The 23047-nt window shown below is 42.2% G+C and overlaps 1 protein-coding gene across 1 annotated transcript in view; it reads left to right on the top strand.

Moving 5' to 3' along the window:
- The first annotated feature begins 575 nt into the window (after window positions 1–575).
- The window catches only part of GRK4 (G protein-coupled receptor kinase 4), a 41393-nt gene continuing 18921 nt past the window's right edge, over window positions 576–23047 (top strand). Inside the window, exons 1-3 of the mRNA XM_089498393.1 lie at window positions 576–663; window positions 12806–12918; window positions 14221–14298. Coding sequence (XP_089354519.1) covers window positions 612–663; window positions 12806–12918; window positions 14221–14298 — 243 coding nt within the window. The 5' untranslated portion in view covers window positions 576–611. The remainder of the gene's footprint in view (window positions 664–12805; window positions 12919–14220; window positions 14299–23047) is intronic.

Genomic DNA, 23047 nt, shown 5'->3' with positions numbered 1-23047 from the left:
ACTAAAGGATGGCAGATGCCACACTTGCTGGGTGGCCAGTCCGGGCAATTCATGTAATGCGTCGTCAGTGCTGTTCTCTCCAAGCGCGTTTCGTGGCACCACACGCTGGTCGTTGGAAAGGCAGTGCTCTAACTGGTTATTGTGCCATTGTTTTAATACACGACATTCATCTAAAGCAAACATTTCTTCATAAAGTATTTAGTGGGCTTTAAAAAATTTCTCCAAGGTTAATATGTATTACACGCTGTTAGGATCACACTTCTAAGTACATAAATACATGCAGGAGGAGCGCTTCATTTCGAATAAATTGCTCTGCTGCCGATTCCAAGCTCATACTTCCCAGTCGTCCTTCTTTAAGAAGGACAGTCCCTCCTTTCTTCCCCCGATTTATAGGATCTCAGAATGTTTGCTGGGTACTGATTACAAATTGTATCCATTCTATACATTAAAACCTAATGTGTCTGAATTCCTAGGCATTTGGGGTCTTTTGGGTTAAATCCATAGTTTATCTCCTCTTAACGCCATCGGCTCCGTGTCTAATGTTACGCTCTTCTCTTTCTGTTACAGGCGGTGGTGGCAAGAAGAATGGCCGTAGCAAGAAATGGAAGGAGATGCTGAAACTGCCACATATCAGTCAATGTGAAGAGCTCCGGCGCACCGTCGGTGAGTACAGCGCAAGGGCCTTGGGCAGATTGTAAGTAATGTAATTACGGCCCCTGGGGGACAGCCTCATATCAGCCTGGACTGGCAAAGTAGCACGACTTCCGTTACATTAAGCAACAATATACTCTGTGATGTTTGCAGTCAGTGTGTCTCTCCTCGCTTTCCAGCGTTTTAGAAAACGAACCTTCTTAGAAGTAAACGTTTCAGTGGTGTCATGGAAACGGTGAAAATCTTATTTAGATTTTAAGCTCTAGGTGACGACTCAGCTGCACCTTTTGAGTCCAACATATCCCCTACGCTTCAAGAGTCCAAACCAGTTTTGGGGTGGGCTGTGAGGAGCTGACTAGTGCCAGAAATGTGCCCCCCAATGGTGCTACAGCCATTGTCGCCATGGTCACCATCGTACCGTGCATGCACTCGGCTGCAGAGCATCGCGAGGTGCCTATGTTGGGGCTGCGGTGAAAGTTTGTGTTGTGACAGCGAAGAGCTCCATTGATTTGACTCTGTAGGCTGGAACGGGAGATTGAAGTACACCCCCCCACACACACACAATGGACTGTCCCATGAAAACTGGGACTGTTGGGAGGTATGTACTAACATTTTTATAAGTACACGTAAAGCTCGGAGGTGTCTGTTGGTGCCGCATAAATAAAGAAGTTGTCTAGAACAAGGTATGGTTGAGCTGCCCCTTAACGTGGAGAAGCCGCGGGCTGTATGTGATTTTAACGACTGAACGTGGGTTACAGCAGAACGCGTTTCTGTCGCTCACCATTATCGGTATTTAGTTGCCTTGGGGATCTACGTGCCAATGTACAGAACATGCCCCGTCCCGTGATGTTTACCACACGTGCCTTCTCCTCACTGGCCTGTGTGTATCGTGATATCGTTCTAACTTGTCTGAGAATCGCAGGAGGGGTGGAGGCTTCGTGCCTTTCACATCACGTCTTTAAATGCAGGCCGGTTGGGATTTATTAAATATTTTTGTGCGGTTCTATATGCAGTAATGCGTTCTGTCATTGAAGAGAATTTGTTTTTATATTAGTAAACATCCTTTTATTAGCAGACCTGGAGGCGGCCATTGTTGTCAGTCGTGATATTTTGGGTGACTTTCCTGCTCAAACCCAGAGCCGGCCTTAAGGGTTCTGGCGCCCTGTGCGGACTACTCCTCTGGCGCCCCCCCCATTCCAAAACAAAGAGGAAAAAAATCTCTGCCCCTTCTCACTGCCTCCCCCTCTGCCCCTTATCACTATATCTACCCCCTATCCTTACCTTGTTGCCGGAGTCCTGCGTTGGGAGCGGGAGGCGTCCCACCGCGACAGAGTCACAGAGAGTGAGGGGCGCCGAACGGTTGCTGAAAACTTCACGAGCGACCGCTCGCCGCCCCTGCCCGGGACTTAAATGAAAACACCGGGTTTTTTTTGTAAAAAAAACTTTATTTAACATGATGGATGTTAAATAAAGTTACAAAAAAAAAAATGTTATAATTTAAGTCCCGGACGGTGCCCCTGTTGCCATGGCGCCCTGTGCGGTGCACAGGTCGCACACCCCTAAGGCCGGCCCTGCTCAAACCCCACACTGAGCTGATGCTTTACGGCAGGGGGTTAAGACTAAGGCATTCTATTGCTTACTACATGCAGTAAGAGGAGTCTGGGGGTTTGTCTAGTAGATTGGGCTGAGATGACATCTAGAACATGTACAAATGGCTAATATGCAATGATTAGCACTTTAAAAAAAAACAAAACCTATTAATAAACTCGCTTTTAATGGCATATTATTCATAACAGTTGCTGAGGTTTCCCATTAATACAGTCATCTGCTGATTAGTTAACGAGTATTTCACAACCCTGTAATTTTTTTTTATGCATCTACCAAAGTAGGAAAGCTGCAGCTTCAATCTGGTATACAAATATCCCATCCCATTGAACTGCTGCAAGAAGGGCTGAGCTGGCCTTCTACGGTGGATAGTTAAATCGGTGAGATGACTTAACGTAAACTGCATTATCCGGGCAGCTCGGCCTTTCTTGCAGGAGAAACGTACTGGGCCTGACCCTCATAATAAATAGCGGTCAGTGAGTTGAAGCTGCAACTCTTCTGCAGTCACTCACTCTGGTGAATGAAGTAGCCCACCACGATCCCGTTCTCTGCCGAACTGTGATAAGTCTGGTTTCCCGAATTGATAAGTCAAACGGACCTAGCAGGGACCTTATGTGGTATATAGAGAGACAAGGACTGTAGCGGTGTACGTAGCGGCTGGAATGAGGTGACCTGACCGGGGGTTGTGAAAGAGGAAACTCCGAAGCAGTTAGCCTGAGATTTTATCACTAATGCGTTTACATAAACAAGCACTTATCCTATTACTGCAGATTGCTTTGTACACATGTATGTTTGTGCATCGTTTGAAAGCCGGTCGAGGAGCTGTATTTACATGTAAACATACGTGGAAAGGGCTGGAAACGTGTGTGTGTGTGTGTGTGTGTACGTACGTTTGTGTGTGTGTTTCGGGGCTGCGGGACTCGCGCTGATACTGTTTTTCTTTCATTAAACATATAAACCCATATGTTGGCCTCTGCAGAAGCCAAGAAACCTTTTAGTGGTTTCACATTAGCATTCATAGAGTAAAGTATAGGGTCATAAACGTTCCAGGCCTCGGAGGTCTCTTTCAGATGTAGTGTAAGTTTGTTTGCTGCTCAGATGAAAGTTCACTATGAAGCTCTACCTAGGTCCTAACTGACTGCTGAATGTATAGTCCCCAGGCCCAGATCGGCCATCTGGCAAATGCCCCGCACCCCACTGCCAACAGCTCCAAGTACTTGCCTGTGGCTGCACTCGTGTCATCAGGTAGCCCCTGGCCTTAAAGTCCGGCACTGATTAGTTACCTATACATTATGCAGGGCCAGCTCAGCCACTCTGTGGCGTCCGCTCGAGTGAAATTGGTGATTTTCTGTTTGGTGGATAAGCGCTAAAATTCCATTCAACTCGCTTACAACTGGATCTCTTAGATCTCATTTCATTACAATGTAACCACAATATAGCTTCTTTCACCTGCTATTCTCCCCCCCCCCCCCGTGTTAATACGCAGAGTCCTTCATCTGTTTGATGACCAGCGAAGGGTGGGTGGCCTTCTGTGTCATCAGAGGTGTCCAGGAACCAGCGCTGTCACTAGAGGGGGATTTTTATACCTTTTATTTGTTGCCCGGGGGATTTATAGGAGCAGAAACCGGGTGAAAATGTTTGAGGGTGGAGGACCCCAGTTGTTCTACTGGTTTTGCAGCTGAGATTTCCAGAGCGTGAACGAAAAGGAGACCTGTGAATCGAAATGAGAAACGTTTTAAACACAGAAAGGGAAGTAACAAAGTGCAAAGGAGGAAAAATGTTACGGCAAGAGGTCCTAATATAACACTAGTCAGAGACTTACTTTACTGAGAGGGGGGTAGATAAGTGGAGCTGCCTCCCAGCTTTACGGCCATGAATCTATTCTATTTTTTGAGCAAAAGCAAAAACTCACAGCGTTAACTTCCGCGTGTGAAGTGACGGGATTGCATTCCCTTTTATATATTTTTTTTTTTTGGTGCAAATCCACTTAAGGTATTGTCTATGTATACACTTTATAAAACTCGCCCAAATATGTATAAATTTAACAACTTTTTATTGGTGAAAGCGATATGTGGAGGATTTTTTCTTTTCTTATAAAGGTTTATGTACTTTAATCCAACATATATGTCTGCATAATTTATTTATTTTTTTAAACTTTTTTTCCATAAATCTAGGGTACTTCATTTAAAAATAATTAATAGAAAGAAAAAAAATAAAATATATTGTGAAAGCCCCAGATTGTGAAATGATCCTGGTTTAGATTAATTAGTTTTTAGGAGCATATAGTGGAAATTTTTAATTTTTCTGCAATGTTTTGTAGCTTTGAGTTTTCTTCCGTGGAAAGCTGGAATTGCAGAAATGACCTTCTCTGGTTTGGTCTGAACCTCTTAACGAAACCTTTTGTGGAATGTGTTTATTTTTTTGCAGATTGCTGGATTTGCAGAATATAAATCTAATCCAGGACCATATTAATTTTCAGTTATTATATTTACTCGCTGTTGCCAAAATACTAATTTTCCTTATTTTAAACTCGCTTGCAGTAAACCAGTTTAAACTGACCCATTGTTTAGGTTAGAAATGTTATTCTGTGAGCAGGGGGGATATTTTGTTGAAACCGCTTTTTCTGCAATTTTTTTCTTTTTCTGTTTTTAAATGGTGAAATATCTAGATCTCTGTATGTGATATCAAAAAAATTACAATTATTTCGGATACTTAGAAATGTTTAATACAAACAATAGTGAACAATAAGCAAATGTATATTTTTGTTTAACATATAAGTACTAAACATATATTATGTACGAAATGAAGAAATATTCAGACATATAATACATAGGAAAATCGATCACAAATTTTAGCAATAGATTTCTGTCCTTAATTTAAGAGTCTGACATTTCTGTTCAACATTCTTTCCTTTTTTTGTTACTTGCTATTTAATTTTTTTTTGGCACTTTTGGATTTTATTTATAGCATTTTTTAACATGTATAAAGATGAAATTATTAGACATGGATTTCATTCAAGGAGGAACCTTTAGGAGGCAGGAAGGTATATAATATGGCTCGCTCCAGAATACCTGGGAAATAGTAGGGGCGATTTTTATTTTTTCTTTTTTTCTTTTAGGCCATCGTTTCTGTGTGCCATTTCAACGGTTTTAAACAATCTTACAGACCCAACTATTGTTTTATTAATATTATTGGAGCATTATTATTATTGGAACTATTATATCACAATTACCTCCCCTAGCCATTAAAGAACTACATCTCCCGTTAACCCCCTCCCCATAAAGAAAAAAGTTATGTTGTGTATAGTGGGAATTGTAGTCGTACATCTGAGTTGATTTAAAGTTTTGGGTGCCTATACAGCTTAAATGTGTTTTTTGTGTATTGCGAATTTGAAAATCGCTGCGGTTATCTGAAGAGAAAAAATATTGCCTGCCCCTTGTATGTCTTAAAAAATGTAAAAAAAATTTAAAATACAAAAAATGATTAAGCAATTTAACACACGAAGGCCCTTTTCGTTTCATTCTTTCGTTTCTGGGTTATGAGAGAACACGTTCTCCAAAGAACAACTCTATTTCTTGTGAAAGAACAAACTTTGGCAGAACCTGTGACAAAAATAGATTTTTTTCATGCTTTATTAGTTGACCTAAAATATTCTTAAATAACCAACTGGAACTGTATAGAGCCCCCCCCACCCCCGCCAATCTGTTTAAAAAATGGGGAGATCATTCTCCCTATAGGGGAGAGCAAAGCTCCATGTGGAGGACCAAAAGAGTGAGCCGGGCACCCCGTCTCGCTTAATTAAAAAAAAGAATATATATATATTTTATATGAGCGCGGGTTTATGTGTAATTAATTCTCATATGTAATAAGTAATGTGTGTTTTTAGTTTATTGGCGAGCTGAAATTCTTTCTTGGTATCTTTTTACATTCTCACCTTCCCAAATAAACATCACCGAGTGGCGTAAAGTAATATATTCGGGCTTAGACTAAATGTTACTGTTCCCTGCAGAAAACGAGAGTGCCGTATGTTATCATTCTCCTGTCCAGACGGTTTATTCGTGTTCCGATCGTTCTCGCCGCTAACAGAAGAGAAAGGGGTTAACTGTTTTCCCCGTTTTTTTTGTGTTTTTTTTTTTTTTAAGTTAATAAGTGCTCACATCTGTTTCTGAGGCCGCTCTCTCTTATCCTCCAATTACTCCGCTTCTTACCGACGGCTTGCGTCATTCATGTTTATAAGCTGACATATCTTTAAGAGCATATGTTTGGCTGCAGATGGGAACTCATAAAAATATGCGTAGCGGTTACACTGAGAACCCTCTGTTGTGTGAACTTGCACACAAACGATGGTTTTAATTTACTCCGGGTACCCGCACTGGTTTTTTTTTTCCTGCGCTCAGACTAGTTCCGTGGAATTATTTGACCTTGCTTTTGGCATCTGTATGTCTGGACCAAAAAAAAATAGAAAATTCACAAGAGGGAGAATGTAGGAGTTCTTTTTCCCCAAAAACAATTCGGGCTATATTTATTTCTGCGCTCAATCCAGATTCTTTCACGTTATTCGGGAATATCTTACTCCGATAGACTTTGACTTTTGGTATTAGACGTACGAGTTAATGCCTTCGCTGTAATAATCATGCTATCTTGTAGCGACTGCCCACCCTGAATGCTCAGTCATATCCCGAGGACTCGCTTTAATCAACCAGAACCCTCCGAGGACTTGTTTGATCTTTGGTCTCGTCCCACCATCTTCCGGTTAGCCTTATCCTGGTCTTGTGCATGTTTAAATTGCTTTAACATGTATATGGATTGTAAGCCTCTCGCTAAATGATCTGCCCCAATGTCCTCGGCTATTGATGATGATCATACCTGTGGACTCTCAGGATTTGACCCGTAGTCTCAGGGTTTCTGCCCCAATCTCGGGGTGAAGGGGCAGATTCTCAGCGTCACACGGCCTGTAAGTATTATCTATGATCAGTGAATAATAGAAAGGAGTTGGCTCCAAACGGTGCTTTTGCTCCCATTTTATGGTTGATCCCTGCTTGAATGCAGGTGATAAAAATAAGTGCATCTCTAAATGACAAGTCAAGGTTTCCATGAACACCTCGATTGGGGGTATTAGAACTTTGCCAGGTATGATGATAAAAGGAGGAACATTGACCACGTTCATTTCTGGTGGCAAGGGTCCCTTGCTTGCTGCAATGCAATTTATATATTTGCTGCACTGCTTGCAGGAATACAGTTGTGATGGGTGGTGTGGGATCCCAGAAAGAAGACCCCTCTCATCCCGGAAGGAAGACCCCTCTCTTGCAGAAGCAGTGTTTGCAGAGAGACTGTATGGTCAGTGTATCTTTTCCCTCTGGCATCCTTTCCCAGGTGGAGCTGGTACTTGACAAATAAAATGCTCAGCCCAAGATCCTTCTCAAGATAGGTCTGACCCATGGTAGTCCCCCCATCTGTCTCTCATGACCCAAGACAGAGCCCCCCATAAATACAGCACGGTTTATTTTAATGTAAATAGATGCCAGCGCAAGGGGCTAGTCCTTCCTGCAATGACATGATGATTGCCAAAGATAAAGCTAGATCAGACTGCAAATATGATAAATGGCATCTGGCTTTTAATATTTTAAATCAAAAGCAATCGGCAGCATTGGTGGAGACATAACATAACGAGGAGAAATAATTATGCCGGCCTTGAGAAAAAAAAAAAAAGTTTATGGCTGCACCCATGGTCATAAGGGTGCATCGTTCTATTTGGGAAAACCTTCTTCTATACTTTAATGTTCACTTGTGTCTGACCTGACATGCTGCGTTTAAGTACTTTTCCAGTCAACCTCCATTACTAAATCGGTCACACGTTGGCTAGTGACGTGTGCATACTTTTGCCGGCAGAACGGGAGACGTACAAATGCTTGTCTGTGACATTTGGAGCAGCGCAATTTATAATTGCTGAAGAGTATTTTCCTGTTGGAGTTTACATATACTGATGAATATCATTATGTTGCACTAAAGGAGAAATAATGGAACGTCTCCTAATGTCTTTCTAAGTACCGGGCTTAGATTACCATCAGAATGTTAACAGCTTTCATAGATTTTTGGCTGGACCAGCTGCAGAAGACACATTATTAATATACCAACAAAAACTCAGCTCAGCTTAAAAATATTTTTGGAAACTAGTGTATTTACAGATATTTTTTCCCTTGACTTCCTTCTAACGCAGTTGAAGCTTCTGGCAAATTATGTTTTGTGTGGTTCATCTTGTTTTGGGAGGGGGTTTTCTCCCCTGGATCTCGTTGTGAAGCTGCCGAAAGAGAATATGTAAGATCTGCGAAGACTTAGCCAAAGACATAATGATCAGAATAAGGATCAGTGAAGTTACTTTGTTAAAGAAGAAGGTTTAGTAATTGATTAGTAACAAGTACTTCTTTTTAATAGATGTAGAAATAGTGCTTTTCTACATGTAACATGCTTTGAAAGGCTATTGTTAGGATGACTGATTATTCATGCTGTGTGTGTATACTCTTTTATATAAAGCTTATGGGTCGTCCACATGAGAAGAAGGGAATGGGGGGGACTAGATGGGCCCAACTGTTACACGCCATATTTTGCCTGCATGCATTGTTACCTGGAAAATGGATGGGTTAGCCATAAACAACAAAATCAATACGATTGACAGGTTTATTGTGTGTGTGTGTGTGTGTGTGTATATATAATAAATATACTAAATATTAACGCAGCATATAGGCTGCTGTTATCCTCTGTTTAATGAAAGAATGTGTTTTGTGATGGTTCTGCAGGTTCCGAGCAGACTTTGTGGTCTGGCTGTTGGTTTCTTTACCCGCAGAGCTCGCGCCATTGATTTGCGAGGAACATGTCTTCACAAGTATCTCGGTGAATCTCCTGAAGGGACTAAAGGCTTATTCTGTTGATTCAGGCTTACGTCCTAATGATGGCCATGCCTGCCAAATATACACACTGAGTGCGTGTGTGCGCTTTTACGTATTTTATTTTTTTTACGCTATAATCCAGGGGGCATTAAACTGGATCAATAGTACTTAACCAGTTTCACTTGCTGCTACATGGCAGGTGAGTGAATAATTCCATGGTGACCTTCCTCCATGAATAGGTGAACTTAAACATTAACTCGCTTCATCTATAGTGACCTCTAAAGATCACACGGCGGGGAATGCTTTCCTCACTAATGCACTGCGCTCTGAAACGGTTTGTATTGTATACAAAATGTAACCAAAAGAACTTACGCAGGCCAACGTGTAAATCACACACGGGAAGTCCATTCATCCCGCGAACTCCCCTGCGGGAATCTCAGACAGAGCCTCTCTCGTACCGGCAGCCAGAGAGCGTTTGTTTGTAGAAGTATTACGTATTTAAACACGTGTATGAAAGAGACAGTAAAGCTTCACAGCTTATAGATCTTATGTTAAAGCAAATCCTTCAACCCCCCCCCCCCCCCAAAAAAAATTATTTTCAGTGCAGTATGGAATGGTGCTGTGTGCATGTGTGTGCGCGTATGTATGTATGTATGTGTGTGTATATGTATAGAAATGACCTTGATTACACTGATTGGGGGCAGAAAAGCGGTACATGCTTAAAAATCCCTAATAAACATATTAAGACTTGAGGGGCTAGTATGTATGGGCTGGGCGACCAAATCCCCAAATTAATCTAACAAAACAAAATTGCCGCAAACTCTCAGAAAATGAGAATATTTTATTTACAAATACTCCAGTTTCCTATGTTTCGGCACCTTTATGCTGTATACAGTATGGCTTAGCAGAGCAGGCCTTCTTGCTTCTCTTTAATAGAAGTAAATGGGTTCTGACAGCTTTCGTTATGCTGTAAACCTGTAAGCCCCAAGACCATGTGCTAAATAAAAATATGCATGCTTCTTGTAAAGGTAGGGTGAGGACAAAGACTATTTTAGGAAAGAAAGTAATTTATTATACTATTTTTTTTTTTTTTATTTTTTTTTTTTCTGAAGCAAAATTTTAGAAAATATTAAGCAATACATTTTTTTTTATTTTTTTTTTACGGAAGCTTGAGATTTAAATAAATTAAAAAAATTCTCATTATAAGATGAGCCGACGGCTTCATTTTTAAAAGAATAAAATAAAAAAAGCAATATTTGTTAATCCGAATTCCCATTTTTTTAATAAGCCAAGTATCCAATGTCTTAATGTGTACCGTATTTGCTAGATTATAAAACGACCCCGATTATAAGACGACCCCCCAAATCTGAATATTAATTTAGGAAAAAAAGAGCCTGAATATAAGACGACCCTATAGGAAAAGTTTTACCAGTAAATGTTAATTCATCTAGACTATTTTTTAATAAAAGCTATGATTGAGAAAAAGGCATTTCATAGAGCACTCCGCCTCCAGAAATGCCTTATGCCCCCCATTTAACACTACCCCCCCCCCCCAGCCGGGCAGCGTGTAGATGTCTACACGATTCGTGTAGACAACTTCCGCTGCAGCAGGAAGGAGGTGTTGATAGCAGCGGGGGTTGTCTGCGTCCATCGCGCAGACCTTCCCCGACTGGCACCGGTGCGAGGAGCTCTGATCTGACAGCCGGGGAAGGTCTGCGCGATGGACGCAGACAACCCCCGATGCTATCAACACCTCCTTCCTGCTGCAGCGAAAGTTGTCTATGCGAATCGCGTAGATATCTACACGCTGCCCCGGCTACACACCGGGTACTCAGAAGCACCGGTAAGTGGGGTTGGGGGGAGACAGGAGGATCCAGGTCCCCTGCAGCTGCGGGGGATCTGGATCTTAGTTGGCTCATAGTCGGACCTGTTTGAGGTCTGATTATAAGACGACCCCGATTATAAGACGAGGGGTATTTTTCAGAGCATTTGCTCTGGAAAAAACCTCGTCTTATAATCAAGCAAATACGGTATATGGTTTTTTGATACATTGTATTTGCGGCGCCTCTCTTACGATACGCTTGTTATAAACTTTCAGCGCTGTCTTTTTGAATTATCCTGGGTTTGTTTTCCACGTCACATCTGCTTTACTCTATAGTGAAAGAGAAGACCGCTAACCCTTCTCTGAATAAATAAGTTAATACTATCTCGTATCGGAGACGCCATCTCTCTGTTTACTTTTTCCCAAGATCCGTACTCTGAACCAGATGCCTTGTGTGAAGGAAAAATGTGATCATATAGTTCATCTTCTATCAGTGGGTTTATAGTATTAAGGTAGGGCTAAAAGCCGTCATCCCTCTAACCGCTTGCCCGTGGAACCTATATATTACTGGAGAGGAAGTGGTATCGTTCTGACATCACGTGCTGAATGACCTCATGCGCTCTCATTTCTGAGTGTAGGGGTCTATCGCAGGACGGAGTGATTTATTCTGGGCTTCTACATTGCATTAAATAATTAGGGGTACTGTTTACGGGACCTGACAATTTAAAGGAGGGGGGTCTGGTGCGAGAAGTATAGAGTTGTGTTATAAGTCAATCTTGGTGGGCAAATTGGAGGCTATATGCGGGGTAGCGTATCTTTATTTCCATTCTTACGCATCATGTCCTGAATCTCCGCGTCACTGCGGCATTTTTTCCATTCTTGTTTAAATCAATTACTGTAAATCGGGCCAATACCCGGCTGTCTTAAAGAAAGCAGTTCGTTAATACCGACGCTTTCTATAGGTCTTGTAGTGCTGAGCCGCCCCGTCGTTTTTTCCATCGACGTGCGGCTAAGTGCCGTTTTGCTGGGCAGGCTCACCGGGGTCCTGAGAATAATCCAGGAGTAATGGATCCGGCATCACAGAGAGCGCTTGAAATATTTAAAGAGTCGAAACAGCCTGTGATGAGAGCGCTGACGTTGGATCCGGCAGCCTCTTGCCGCGGTCGCTCTGTGAGATACGTTGCCCACGTTTGGAATGCTTTACATTTGCCCGGGCTTCTTATTAGATGACTTGTACTGTGTTTTGCCGCCTTCTGTTTGCAGTTCCGCGATTTATCAAACAATGAACGAGGTCGCGGTTTCCGTGAAGCTCGTCGTATATACAGCGCATGTTTCTGTATCTTTGTGTATATGAAATACGGCAGCCTTTCGGATGCTGAATACACTTTGTATCTGTAACATAAATACCATCACGCGCAAAGTGTCCACTATGCATTCCAGGAATATATTAATCGAAACGTACGAAAGGGTTAATGGGCCTATTTCTCAAATACATTAACGGGGATAGGTGGCTTCGTGGACTAACTCCAGCTTTTAGTAGTACAACTCCCATGACTCTCATGATGTATATCACAGATGCTTATAGCGCACCATTAGGAAAATCTATAGTTTGGTTGGCCACTGGTTCTGAGTGGGCTATTAGGAGTGATCTTTAACTAATTCCGAATCCCAGCAGAGACGAGTGACGTCGGTGTATTGTAGATTAAATGAGGTGAAGGTCACCTCCGTGGGTTATCTGGGCATCCAGCTGAGTGTAGGGGTGAGTACGCTCCATGCCGCTTCTTTTTGAGGCTGCGTTCTCCTTCTAAATGTTTTTTTCTTTCTTTTTGCTCTCCTCGCCTAGAAAGAGACTACACGAGTCTGTGCGAGAAGCAGCCGATAGGAAGGCTCCTCTTCAGACAGTTCTGCGACACCAGGCTGGAGCTGAAGAGATGCAGAGGGTTCTTGGATGCCGTGGTAAGCCCCTCATTAAACGTTCACAATATAAAATGTCTTTGGTGTAGGCCAGCAGGGCACGACTGGAGAAGAAATGTGGTCCTGGCACGTTAGCATTTACCATTCATTAAAAATGGCTGCTCTCAGAACCCCCACCCTTACAGCTTGGAAGCCCCTTCTTCTTTGACCATTACTGACCATGTGACTTATCCAAGAAAATCCTTCTTTATCCCAGAAAGTTAAATAAATATTATTAAAACCCACAGCGTGTCTCTTTCTTCTATTTCTCTTTGTGTGAACCGATCCGCTCCCGCCGGGGTAATTGATCCCAGTAATGTTTAAAAGTGGGTTGATTCCGGCTCATAAACCCTTCCATGGCCCTGCAGCAAATTCACGTTTCCCAGCACACGCGTTCTAGGCGCAGATTGGGAGACGTAATAGGAACGTTCATGATTTAACCCCTCGTCAGATGGCTTTTATTATCTGTGTATGAAGTAATCTTTAGCATGCTGCTGACTGATACAGAAATAGATTTTAATGACACACAAACGGTCCCGTTTCCAGGAGTCACTTTGGGATTTTAAGGCTGGATAAATTTATGAAAATTTTGGAAATTCACACCAACCTCTGTCCACCTTTTAGTTGAGACATACAACCTGTCGGCCGGAAGCGTTTGCCCCGGAAAGAAGAAGAATCATCATTACTCAAAGGTTATGCTTTTATTGAGCCAAGATAGGAAAAGATGAACGGTCGCAAAGCTTTCCGGACCTCGGGTCTCCTCGGGTCGAACCGTTTTCTCCGGAAAGCTTATGGAACCCTCCATCTTTCTCTGTGTTGGTTCTATAAACGCTAGGACCTTCTGCTAAAAGCTCAGTCTTCCCTTTCATCATTGTTTTTTATCTGTTTCGTTTCTTTTTATATTTCTATTATCGGGATTAAAAGAAACTTTTAGTGACCTGTTCAGGACCCGGATGACCTTCTGTGTAGAATCTTTCTTGTAACTGCAGAGGTTATCGTGGTTCTGTAAGGGTCAAGACTATTCTACGTTTGGCCTTTAGAGTCTAACTGCAGCCCTTTACATGAAAGACGTGGACCTGGAATATGTTGGGAACACCTTTACATGTGTCAGACAGATGAAGTAACGGGGGGGGGGACTTTTCAGAGGCTCTGAGGTGTTTCCTGTGTTTAATTTCAATATTTATTTTGTTTGCTCTAGAAAACGTTCCATCTCTGTAGTAATTAATCCCGAGCCTCGTGAATCACGGCCACCTGTTACCAAGTTCTTGAACGGGCTTTGCTGACGATTCTCTTGTTCCTCTGCAGGCAGAGTACGAGGTGGCTTCAGATGAGAAGCGGAAGGATCATGGTTCGAAAGTGCTATACACCTACTTCAAGAATGGGGTGAGAAGCCTCGTTAAGACCTTTATGTTAGAAGTATGACATCACAGCAATGACCGCGCTGCTCTATTGAGTCATTTTGCCGTCGGAATTCTTCACTTACATGTTCTTGTGTAGTTGTTTTTTTGTTTTTTTTTTTCTCATTCCTTTGCAGAATTTAAATTCCAGTTCTTTGACATTGTCAGAGGTCAGTGGTTTTACTCTACCACAAAATGGAAATACAAGTCGGTGTTTATTGAGGCCCATCTGTCTTTTTTTTTTTTTCGTTTCAAGAATTGGGTATAGAGTCTTGAAAAGCGCACGTGTGATTGACAGGAGCCTGGGTAAAAATAAATATGTATTACAGTAGTGAGTATTTTATGTCCTGCAGTAGACAGAATGCCAAATATGCTCTGGCTTTATATAAATATATATTAAGACTGGGGTTCGCTTATTTTCTGAAGCAGCGGGGCGCACCGAAGTATGCTGCCCGCGCATGTGCACTAGTGCATGTCGGCTCAGCTCACATATACTGAAGACTACTGTTTGGATTGATGTGCAAGCAGTAAATTGCATTGGAGTCCGGGCAAAAAGGGGCCGCAGTGCATTGGAACCAGACAAAAATTGGGGCTTAGTGTCCCATTTCATTTTATCTGCAATTTCCACATTCCTGTAGTAGGAGCTTTTGGGGTAAATGGGCAGATTCTCATGGTCACCCAGAGAGTTCCTTTGTTTTTCTCTGATTTTATTATTAGGCACGCGGTAGGTGCTACTCTTACAGCTGAAATCCCTGCCTGAATACAGGTGACTGTCAGTTTTTTTTTTTCTTTTCTTCCTAACTTGCCATGGTTTGCATAAGGATAGTTATTAGAGCCCTTAGTGGATTGTTTACCTATCAGATATCCAAGAAACTGATCCTACGGGCTGTGTGTTCCCAGCAACCAAATCCGAACAAGTTTTGACACGGCTGCCGGAAAATAAACATGTTTTCCTAGCACCTCCTGCAGCACAGCAGTGTTCCTAGAACACAACACTGAGAGAGTGCTAGATACGTGGAGCGGCTCCTAGCAGAGGTGGTAGAGGTTAAACAGCCAGGGAATTTAAACATGCATGAACAGGCATATAAAGCTTTCCGGCTCATCCTCCTCTTTTGGAGACGAAAGGTAAAGTTGGTTTTTTTTGTTTTTTTTTTAAGAAAATCCATTAAGCGTGCTTTACCTATAATGTTTGCACAGTTTTAACGTAAGCGGAAATTAACTCCTGTACTTACCTGCAGATGCTCTATTGCTCTCGTTCGTCTTCTCGCCCCTCCCACGCAGAGCTGGTCCCTGACCGTAGAGAAGCCGGCTGTGTCCCTCGATACTCGAGCAAAATAAAAACTTAGCTGCCGCTTTAAACCGCATAAGCCTTCGTTCCCTGCACCTGTCTCAAAGCTTTACAACCCCGAAGATGTTCACATTGTATTGGAATTGAATCTGAGCGCAGTTGGAAGGAAATGTTCATATTCTAAGGCATTATCAGTATCAATGATATAATAAAGATGAAATTCTTTCCCAATGGATTTATGAAAAGTATTCTTGGGCAGGCGTTTATTAAACATTATGTACGCTATGGGGGAAAAGTTTGCTTTTCAATTGCAAAACGGCTTCGGCAGTTGGACTTGCTAAAGTCTTCCTAGATCCCAAGATATATAATATAAGATAATATTCTAAGTGGTCATAGGTGTAATATTGATGATGGTTAAATCACTTGAACATGGAATGCTATTATGAATGAGGCTTGTAGGTCATGGGGACTGGCCCATAGATTTCATTTTGGATGGAGTTAAAGTTGAATTGTTCCAGAAGAGCACTAGGTGTGGCATATAAAGGGCACCGCATACCAACTTGAAAACATCCCAACGGGAGCATCATGATTTGGGGCTGCCTCGGAGCCTGGACAGCTTGCCGTCGTCGAGGGGACCGTGAATTCCCAAGTTCATCAAGGTAATGTGAGGATGGATGTCCGCCAGCTGAAGCTCAGTAGAAGTTGGCTAATGCAGCAGGACAATGACCCTAAACATCAAAGTAAATCTTCTACAAAAAAGGAAAATCCACCTTTTGGAGAAGGCAGAGTCCGAGCCCAGACCTTAACCCGTTAGAGATGCTGTGGAATGACCTCCTAGGAATATGGCTGAGCTTAATCCGTTCTGTAAGGAAGAAAGGTCCAAAACTCCTCCTGAACGTTATGCAGGTCTGATCCGCAGCTACCGGAAATGTTTGCGCTTCTTGCTGCCAAAGGAGATTCCACCAGTTATAAAATCCAAGAGTTCACTCACGTTTTCCACCAGCACTGTGAGTGTTTAATGGGTGTGTTCGATACACACATGAAATATTATCATTGCTTCTGTGTTAGATTAAGCACGTTGTTTTTGTCTGTACGTGTGATTTAAATGTAGATCAGATCATACTTTATGAGCAATTAATGCAAAAAACAGGTAATTCCAAAGGTTTCATTTACTTTCTTGCCAGTGTGTGTGTATATGTGTGTGTGTGTGTGTATTAACATATATGGTGTGTGTGTGTGTGTGATTGGTAAGGTCATGTTAAGTTTGTAGGAGGGCGGCTTTGCAGAGGACTTAAAGCAAATGTTGACGGTTTGCAATATTGGACCAATGACAACTATTCCGTTTACAGAGCAGTCATTCATTATACGATATGTCGGGACAATTAAAATTGTAAGGTCGTGGATTAGACCTTTTGTTCTGCTTTAGAATTTAGAAAGATACAAGAGTTTGAATTTGAGAGGACATTCACGTTTTCTGAAAGCGGTGTTTACCGTTTTGTGTATTGAGTCTGTCTGACCTTTTGTGTAACGTACTCGGGCTGCACAAACAACCTGTCTCTATGTTCTATGTTCTATGTCTTTGGCCTTCTAGATACATGATGTGAAAAACCAGCTTTATTTTTTTATTCTCAACCTATGTTTTTAGCTCCACGTAGTTTAGACTGGATTGTAGACCGGTGCATTCGGATTCATACGAATCTGATGAAAACTAAGCAAAAAGCTCAGAATTTTCCACTGAAATTTGCAGGACAATTTCAGTTGTGCTCTTTCACATACTCCATTCTGGTTCACGTGCTCTCTCACACTTTTTTTTCTCCAACTTCTTGTTCATTTTCTGTCTTCTCTCTTTTATCTTCTATCTTAATTCGCATCTCCGCGGACATAACCTGGCATGAACTTCCACCAAAATGGCAGCATTTCTGGTGACGTCCTCTTCCCTGACTTGATGATCTGGGGGGAGGGCGTCCCTGACAGTGTCGTCATTTTGGTGGAAGTTCGTAGAAGCGGAAGTGGTTGACATACAAGGTAGGGAAATATTCAGAGAGCATGAGAATGGGTGAATTGGGTTTTTATACACCTGTGGCAACGGGTCTGATTTCAATAGTTAAGCGGTGCGTCCCAATACTTTTGTTCATATGGTGTATATATCTTTGTAATTTAGTAAAAGAAGACGTGGGTTTTATGTCCTATTTAGAAACCAAATTGTCTACAATTTCTGTGCGTATTGTGACTTTTAGGGCTGTAGAACATTGTAATACCCTCATACCCAGCAAACATTCTGAAGGGCATCAGGGGAGAAAAGGTGGACAGAGGGATTTGGGTCATAACAAGGGGTGCTTGGGCTGTCTAACCGAGACTTTACCGGGTCAGTAAACACATCAAAAGCATATTTGTGGGCTTGCTGGATAATACCTGCTCCGTTCCACCATCCCTGTTATTAAGGTCACTATCATCTCGTAATTTACATTCTGAGCAGTCGATGTAAGCAGCGTAAGGTTTCCCACTTGGTGTTCTATCCACAGAATGGCTACCAAAGGATTTCTAGAACCCACTCTCCGTTTCTGGTTTGTGAAAGTGTTTAGGGAAACCTCAAACTCTTCCTCCGCTTTCTAGCTGCGGACTGCTGTTTTTCAGCCCAACTGGATCTTGGAAAGCACACTGACTCTTTTCTGAAACTCATTCTTCAAGACCTCCTGAAATGCTTAGCAGATGTTTTTGGCCGAGCACAATAGCAACGGGAAATGAGTTTCAAGTGTTTTTCGTAGCCTGGCTCTGAATCAAAGCTTGCAAACTATTACCCATAAGACATATTACAGAGAAAAGTCATAGTGCAGTAGGTGTGTGTGGACTCGACGTTTAATTTAACAAGAACATTTAGTTGATGCACCCCCCTACCCCCCCCGTAATTAAGGTTCTAACCTCATTTGTAAAAAAAAAACCCAACCTAAATAACTTTGTAAACTAAGATACATTCCACTCTTACTGTTGTGACGTCTTTGGTCATGAGATTTAATACACAAAAAATAATCACAAAGTGGAGGGGGGTGTAATAATGCAGTGAAATGCGTATGCTTTCTGTTAACCCTGGTTAAGTTAATTTAGGTGAATGTGAGGTTTTGCTTCACCAGATTCACATGTTTAATAAATGCTTTGTTTATTCCGAATTCTAGAAACGGACAAGATGACCCTAGAGAGATGTCTTGTTTGAAAGGACATATAAACCAAAAAACAAAGCAACAACAAAAAAAGTACATTTCGGTTAAATGTCCGAGCGACGCACTAAATGCAAGAGCCCGGCGTGCTTATGTCTGTAGGGTCATGTGACCTGTCGGCAGGCTATATAAAGGGAGCGCTGACTCTGTATAGAGTATCTAGCAGATAAAACCTGAGGTGCGAGGGAGCAGTGCCCAATAACCATGCCAAAATGTCGTGTGGTTTGTCCGGCCCCGAGCTAAATGACTGGCAGAGATGCGCGTTGGCCCGGTTCTGTCCTTTGCCGCACTGGGTCGTGTCGGTGTGTTGGTCCGCATGCGCTGCAGGTGTATACAATCTGCTTGTAGATTGAATTATTTTTCGTTTTTGCACAAGGCCATGCGAAACAACACATGGGATCTTATCTAGGATATTATTATTATTATTATTATTATTATTATCCTTTATTTATATAGCGCCAACAGTTTACGCAGCGCTTAATACAATACATAAATTCAAGGGATATGACAAGACAAGAATTGACAGACTAAGACAAACCGATACATTTGGTGGAGATATCTTCTCGAGGGTCTTCTTTTATTACTATATTGATTTAAAATACTTTTTTCTATATCATGGGTACCCTCCACTCGCTCCACGCGGGCTGTGGTCCTCCTCTCTCACATAGTTAGAGTAGTTTTCGTTTGAATGAAGACTCGAATCCATGAAGTCCAATCTTTCTGTTCTAGAAAAAGGCAAAAAATCCCACATTGAAGTGAATTGTGCCTCAGAAAGGGGATCATGTATTTTTGTTCTATATTACAGAAGGTATGTTGAGGAGAAGGGTTTATACGTTTTTGGCTTTGGCACTGCAGGATTTTAAAGTGGTTATGGACCTAGTAATAAATACTGGCTAAAGTCGAAGCGGCGGGCGCTGTGGGATAATCGTTCCCCTTTTTTTTTTTTTTTTTTTTTGGCCGGGGTGCTGCGTTTTAAATCTGCCGTATAAGTGTTGCTTTTTATAACATACGGAGTTTCAGAAGGTCACGGAACTTCTGTATCTGCTGGAGAGGAGGAAAGTTTGAGCGGATATCTGCTCGTTCCGTGCCTCATCCCAAAAGGACACGGCAGCAACTCCCAGGGAAACTACAATTAATACTTGTTCTTTCCGTTAGGCGTTGTCAGGTGATCGCCGTCCACCAGAAATCTTGCCTTCCCGTGTCTGGTGACTTTTGCTGCTCTCTTGGATACGATCCCGGTGAGTGACATTTTGGGCATTGAAATTCCTCACGTTTTTGGAACTTCCAATAGGTTTGAAACTTCGCTATATGGTTTTGGTCCATTCTTATTGTCATGTGACATAAAATCCGGCACATATAGGATGTTGCTATAGAAGCGGGGGGAAAAAAGCTTCTTAAATGTACTTACATTTTTTGATTGACAGTCTAAATGTATAAGAAACACTGCAACGGAGATGTTTCATATTTCCTTTTATAAATATATATATCTCGCCGGTCCATTAGTTATTAGCTATTGCTGAGCAGCATTTCCAATAATGCTCTAGTCCTTCCAGAATGCCGCTGGCTGACTGCCACGTTTATAAGGATATATTACTCCTAATATGCAATGGAAACAACTTGGCCAAAGCTTCGTTATTACTAGCCTACAAATCGGCCAACTATAATAAACCCGCGTGCTGGAGCTTCTTTAAAACGTTTCTCCGTTTTTACTTCTCGTGTCTCACTCCGGCTCTCGGCGGCCATTTATGATACAACACAGACTTTAACATCTAATAACTGGAGGGAAGAATTGGGGAAATCCATGTTCTCTGGGGCTAAAATGAAGAGATTTGGCCCAAGCCTGTGGTGACCAGTTTCGGGAGTAGAGGAATTTCCATTTTTAGTTCTGCTGGCTCGTGCATTGGGGAAAAAAATAATTTCCCGAGTGAGTATAGCAAAAAAAAAAAAAAAAAAACCCCAGAATAAGAGCAATTTACCAGTAAAGATAAATGCTTCCTGGAGGATTTAGTGACTCTGGTCGAAATATTTAGGGGTACAGAATAAAAATAATGAAGTCATTGTTGCTTACAAGGAAATTGGTAAAGTCTATCACATCCATGTTCTTGAGTTACCCCTGAATAAAAAGGGTCAGTATCATTTAAAAGCGAAATTATCCATTTTCCTATTAAACTTGTTTAGGTTTTTATGACTGCTCGTGCTGTTTGGAGGCAAATACCAGCGAGGGCCGAGGTTTACGACTATGCGAGGTCTTACGAGAAGTGCGTTAAGTGTACCCACACACAGCCGAAAAATATCAGCTTGATAATGACATCGGATAGCCGCTGTCCGCTCTTTGTTTTTTGGCAATTCATTAATAATACTCCCTTCCTTCCTCGTTTGTTAACTGGCATTTTTTTTGTCCTCCGTTTCCCAAGGGATGTAAAACGCTTATTTTGAGACGTTTTAGTTGTGGGATATTCCCAGACGGAGACGGCCTGTGCCAACCCATTCTAATTTCCCTTAATGGAAGTACGGCCGGGGGACGGTGCGTACCTTTCACGGATAAGCCCCGTGGCTTGCACAGGAGCGGTTAAAATGTGTCTGTACCACTCGGCGCTCGTACTGAACGTCTACGGGGGGTTATAATGATGATTTGTGATTATTGCCGTAATGATGAAGTGTATAGCGGGGGCCCTTTAATAGAGACAGGAGTCCCCAACACTTACATTAAAGTGCAGTATATAAGAGGTTATCTGGTAGGGAGAAACGTTTCTATCACTCATCACTACCTATTATTTGCAAAGATCTAACCATCCAGGGGTATCGGGATTGTTTGTGCAAAAGAAAAAGTATGGCTTGTTTTTTGTATTTTTTTATTACATTTTTTTTCCCCCTGGGTTATCTGGATTTTATTTCCATCAGTTGTGAAGGGGTTAATAAATGACCCCTGCGCTCCGGTCGTGTACCCGATACATGGTCTTTTATGGTCAATAGTTAGAAAGCCGCTGCGCAGATTGCCCCCTTTACAGTGCGAATACCGACAGGTCTGTATAAATGGAGATACCCGGCCCTTAGTGTGAGTGTGTGTAGATACCCGAGCTGTGTGTGTGTTAGTGTTGCCCACACACATCTAAAATTGTGTAGACCGAGCATCACGGGTCGCTTTCCCAGAGGATTTTCGCGAGTCTTGTGTGTTATCAGAGCTCCGATCTCAATCTATAAGTAACCAGTTTTACGTGGCAGAAACAGGATCAAACCTGATACTAAACCACCCTGGGGAAACGCTAGTCCCTGTGCCATGGGTGGACTACAACTCCCATCAGCCGTCTGATTTTTGACCGCATGTCATTTGCCCAATGTTAAATAAATTCAAGGTCTGGTAGTTACTCTAATTCGGCTCCGTTTTAACATAGAATTCTACTATCAAAGGAACCGCAGATTAGTATCGATTCATATCTTATATTGCTTTTTTATGGATATTGTTAGTTTGACGTTGATTTTTGGAAATTGCAGTGTATTGGTTTAGAAGGCCCCCAAAATTCAATTTTTCGCACCAATCCTTGTTCTGTTCTAGCAGATTACCGCAATCATTGGGTACTTCATTGATTTATATGGACTGATCCAGGAGTCTTAATGGCGGCTGCAGGGAAAGTGCTTTTAAAACAAATCCAAGCAGGGCAGAGCTTCATCATTAACCCTTCAAAGATCACATTTCCATTTTTAATGATTTGCTCTTTTTGAGAGGAGTGCAACATGACGAGATCCGCTTATTTAGAAAAATCTGTTTAAATGGCACGACGCCTGCAAGTCATTCTACGGAAGGTGTCACGGAATGCCGTCTCTGTGAAGTGTTACCGGCGGCCGGTACTCTGGACTCGCCGCCTCTGCGGCAGATGAGAAAGATCTGCTCATTCGCTCCGATGTTCTTATCCCGTCAGTATGGACGTCATGTGGCTTTCCTCGAAACCCAGCAAAACAAACCATTCCCCCTCCATCAAGTCTGTGCAGAAGATTGCAGCAGCTTCCGCCGCATGCGCGCCGCGCTCCCCTTCCACTGCCACTCGCTAATAACAGAGCTCCCATCTGCAAAACATTAACATGGGATTAAGGCATGGCATCAACTGGCAAATCGGAATCTGTGCGCCATATGGCGAGATGATTTACCCCGCGATGGAATATACTGCAAAAACTGTTCAAAACCAGTAACGTAAAAAATGGACCGTATTCAGAATTCTAGCGAATATTAGAGGTAGATT

Source organism: Sceloporus occidentalis, unplaced genomic scaffold (genome assembly GCF_023333645.1).
Source record: "Sceloporus occidentalis isolate IW3139 unplaced genomic scaffold, rSceOcc1.0.p SCAF_120, whole genome shotgun sequence".
In the NCBI taxonomy this organism is placed as follows: Eukaryota; Metazoa; Chordata; class Lepidosauria; order Squamata; family Phrynosomatidae; genus Sceloporus; species Sceloporus occidentalis.
This window is presented reverse-complemented; position numbering and strand designations above follow the sequence as displayed.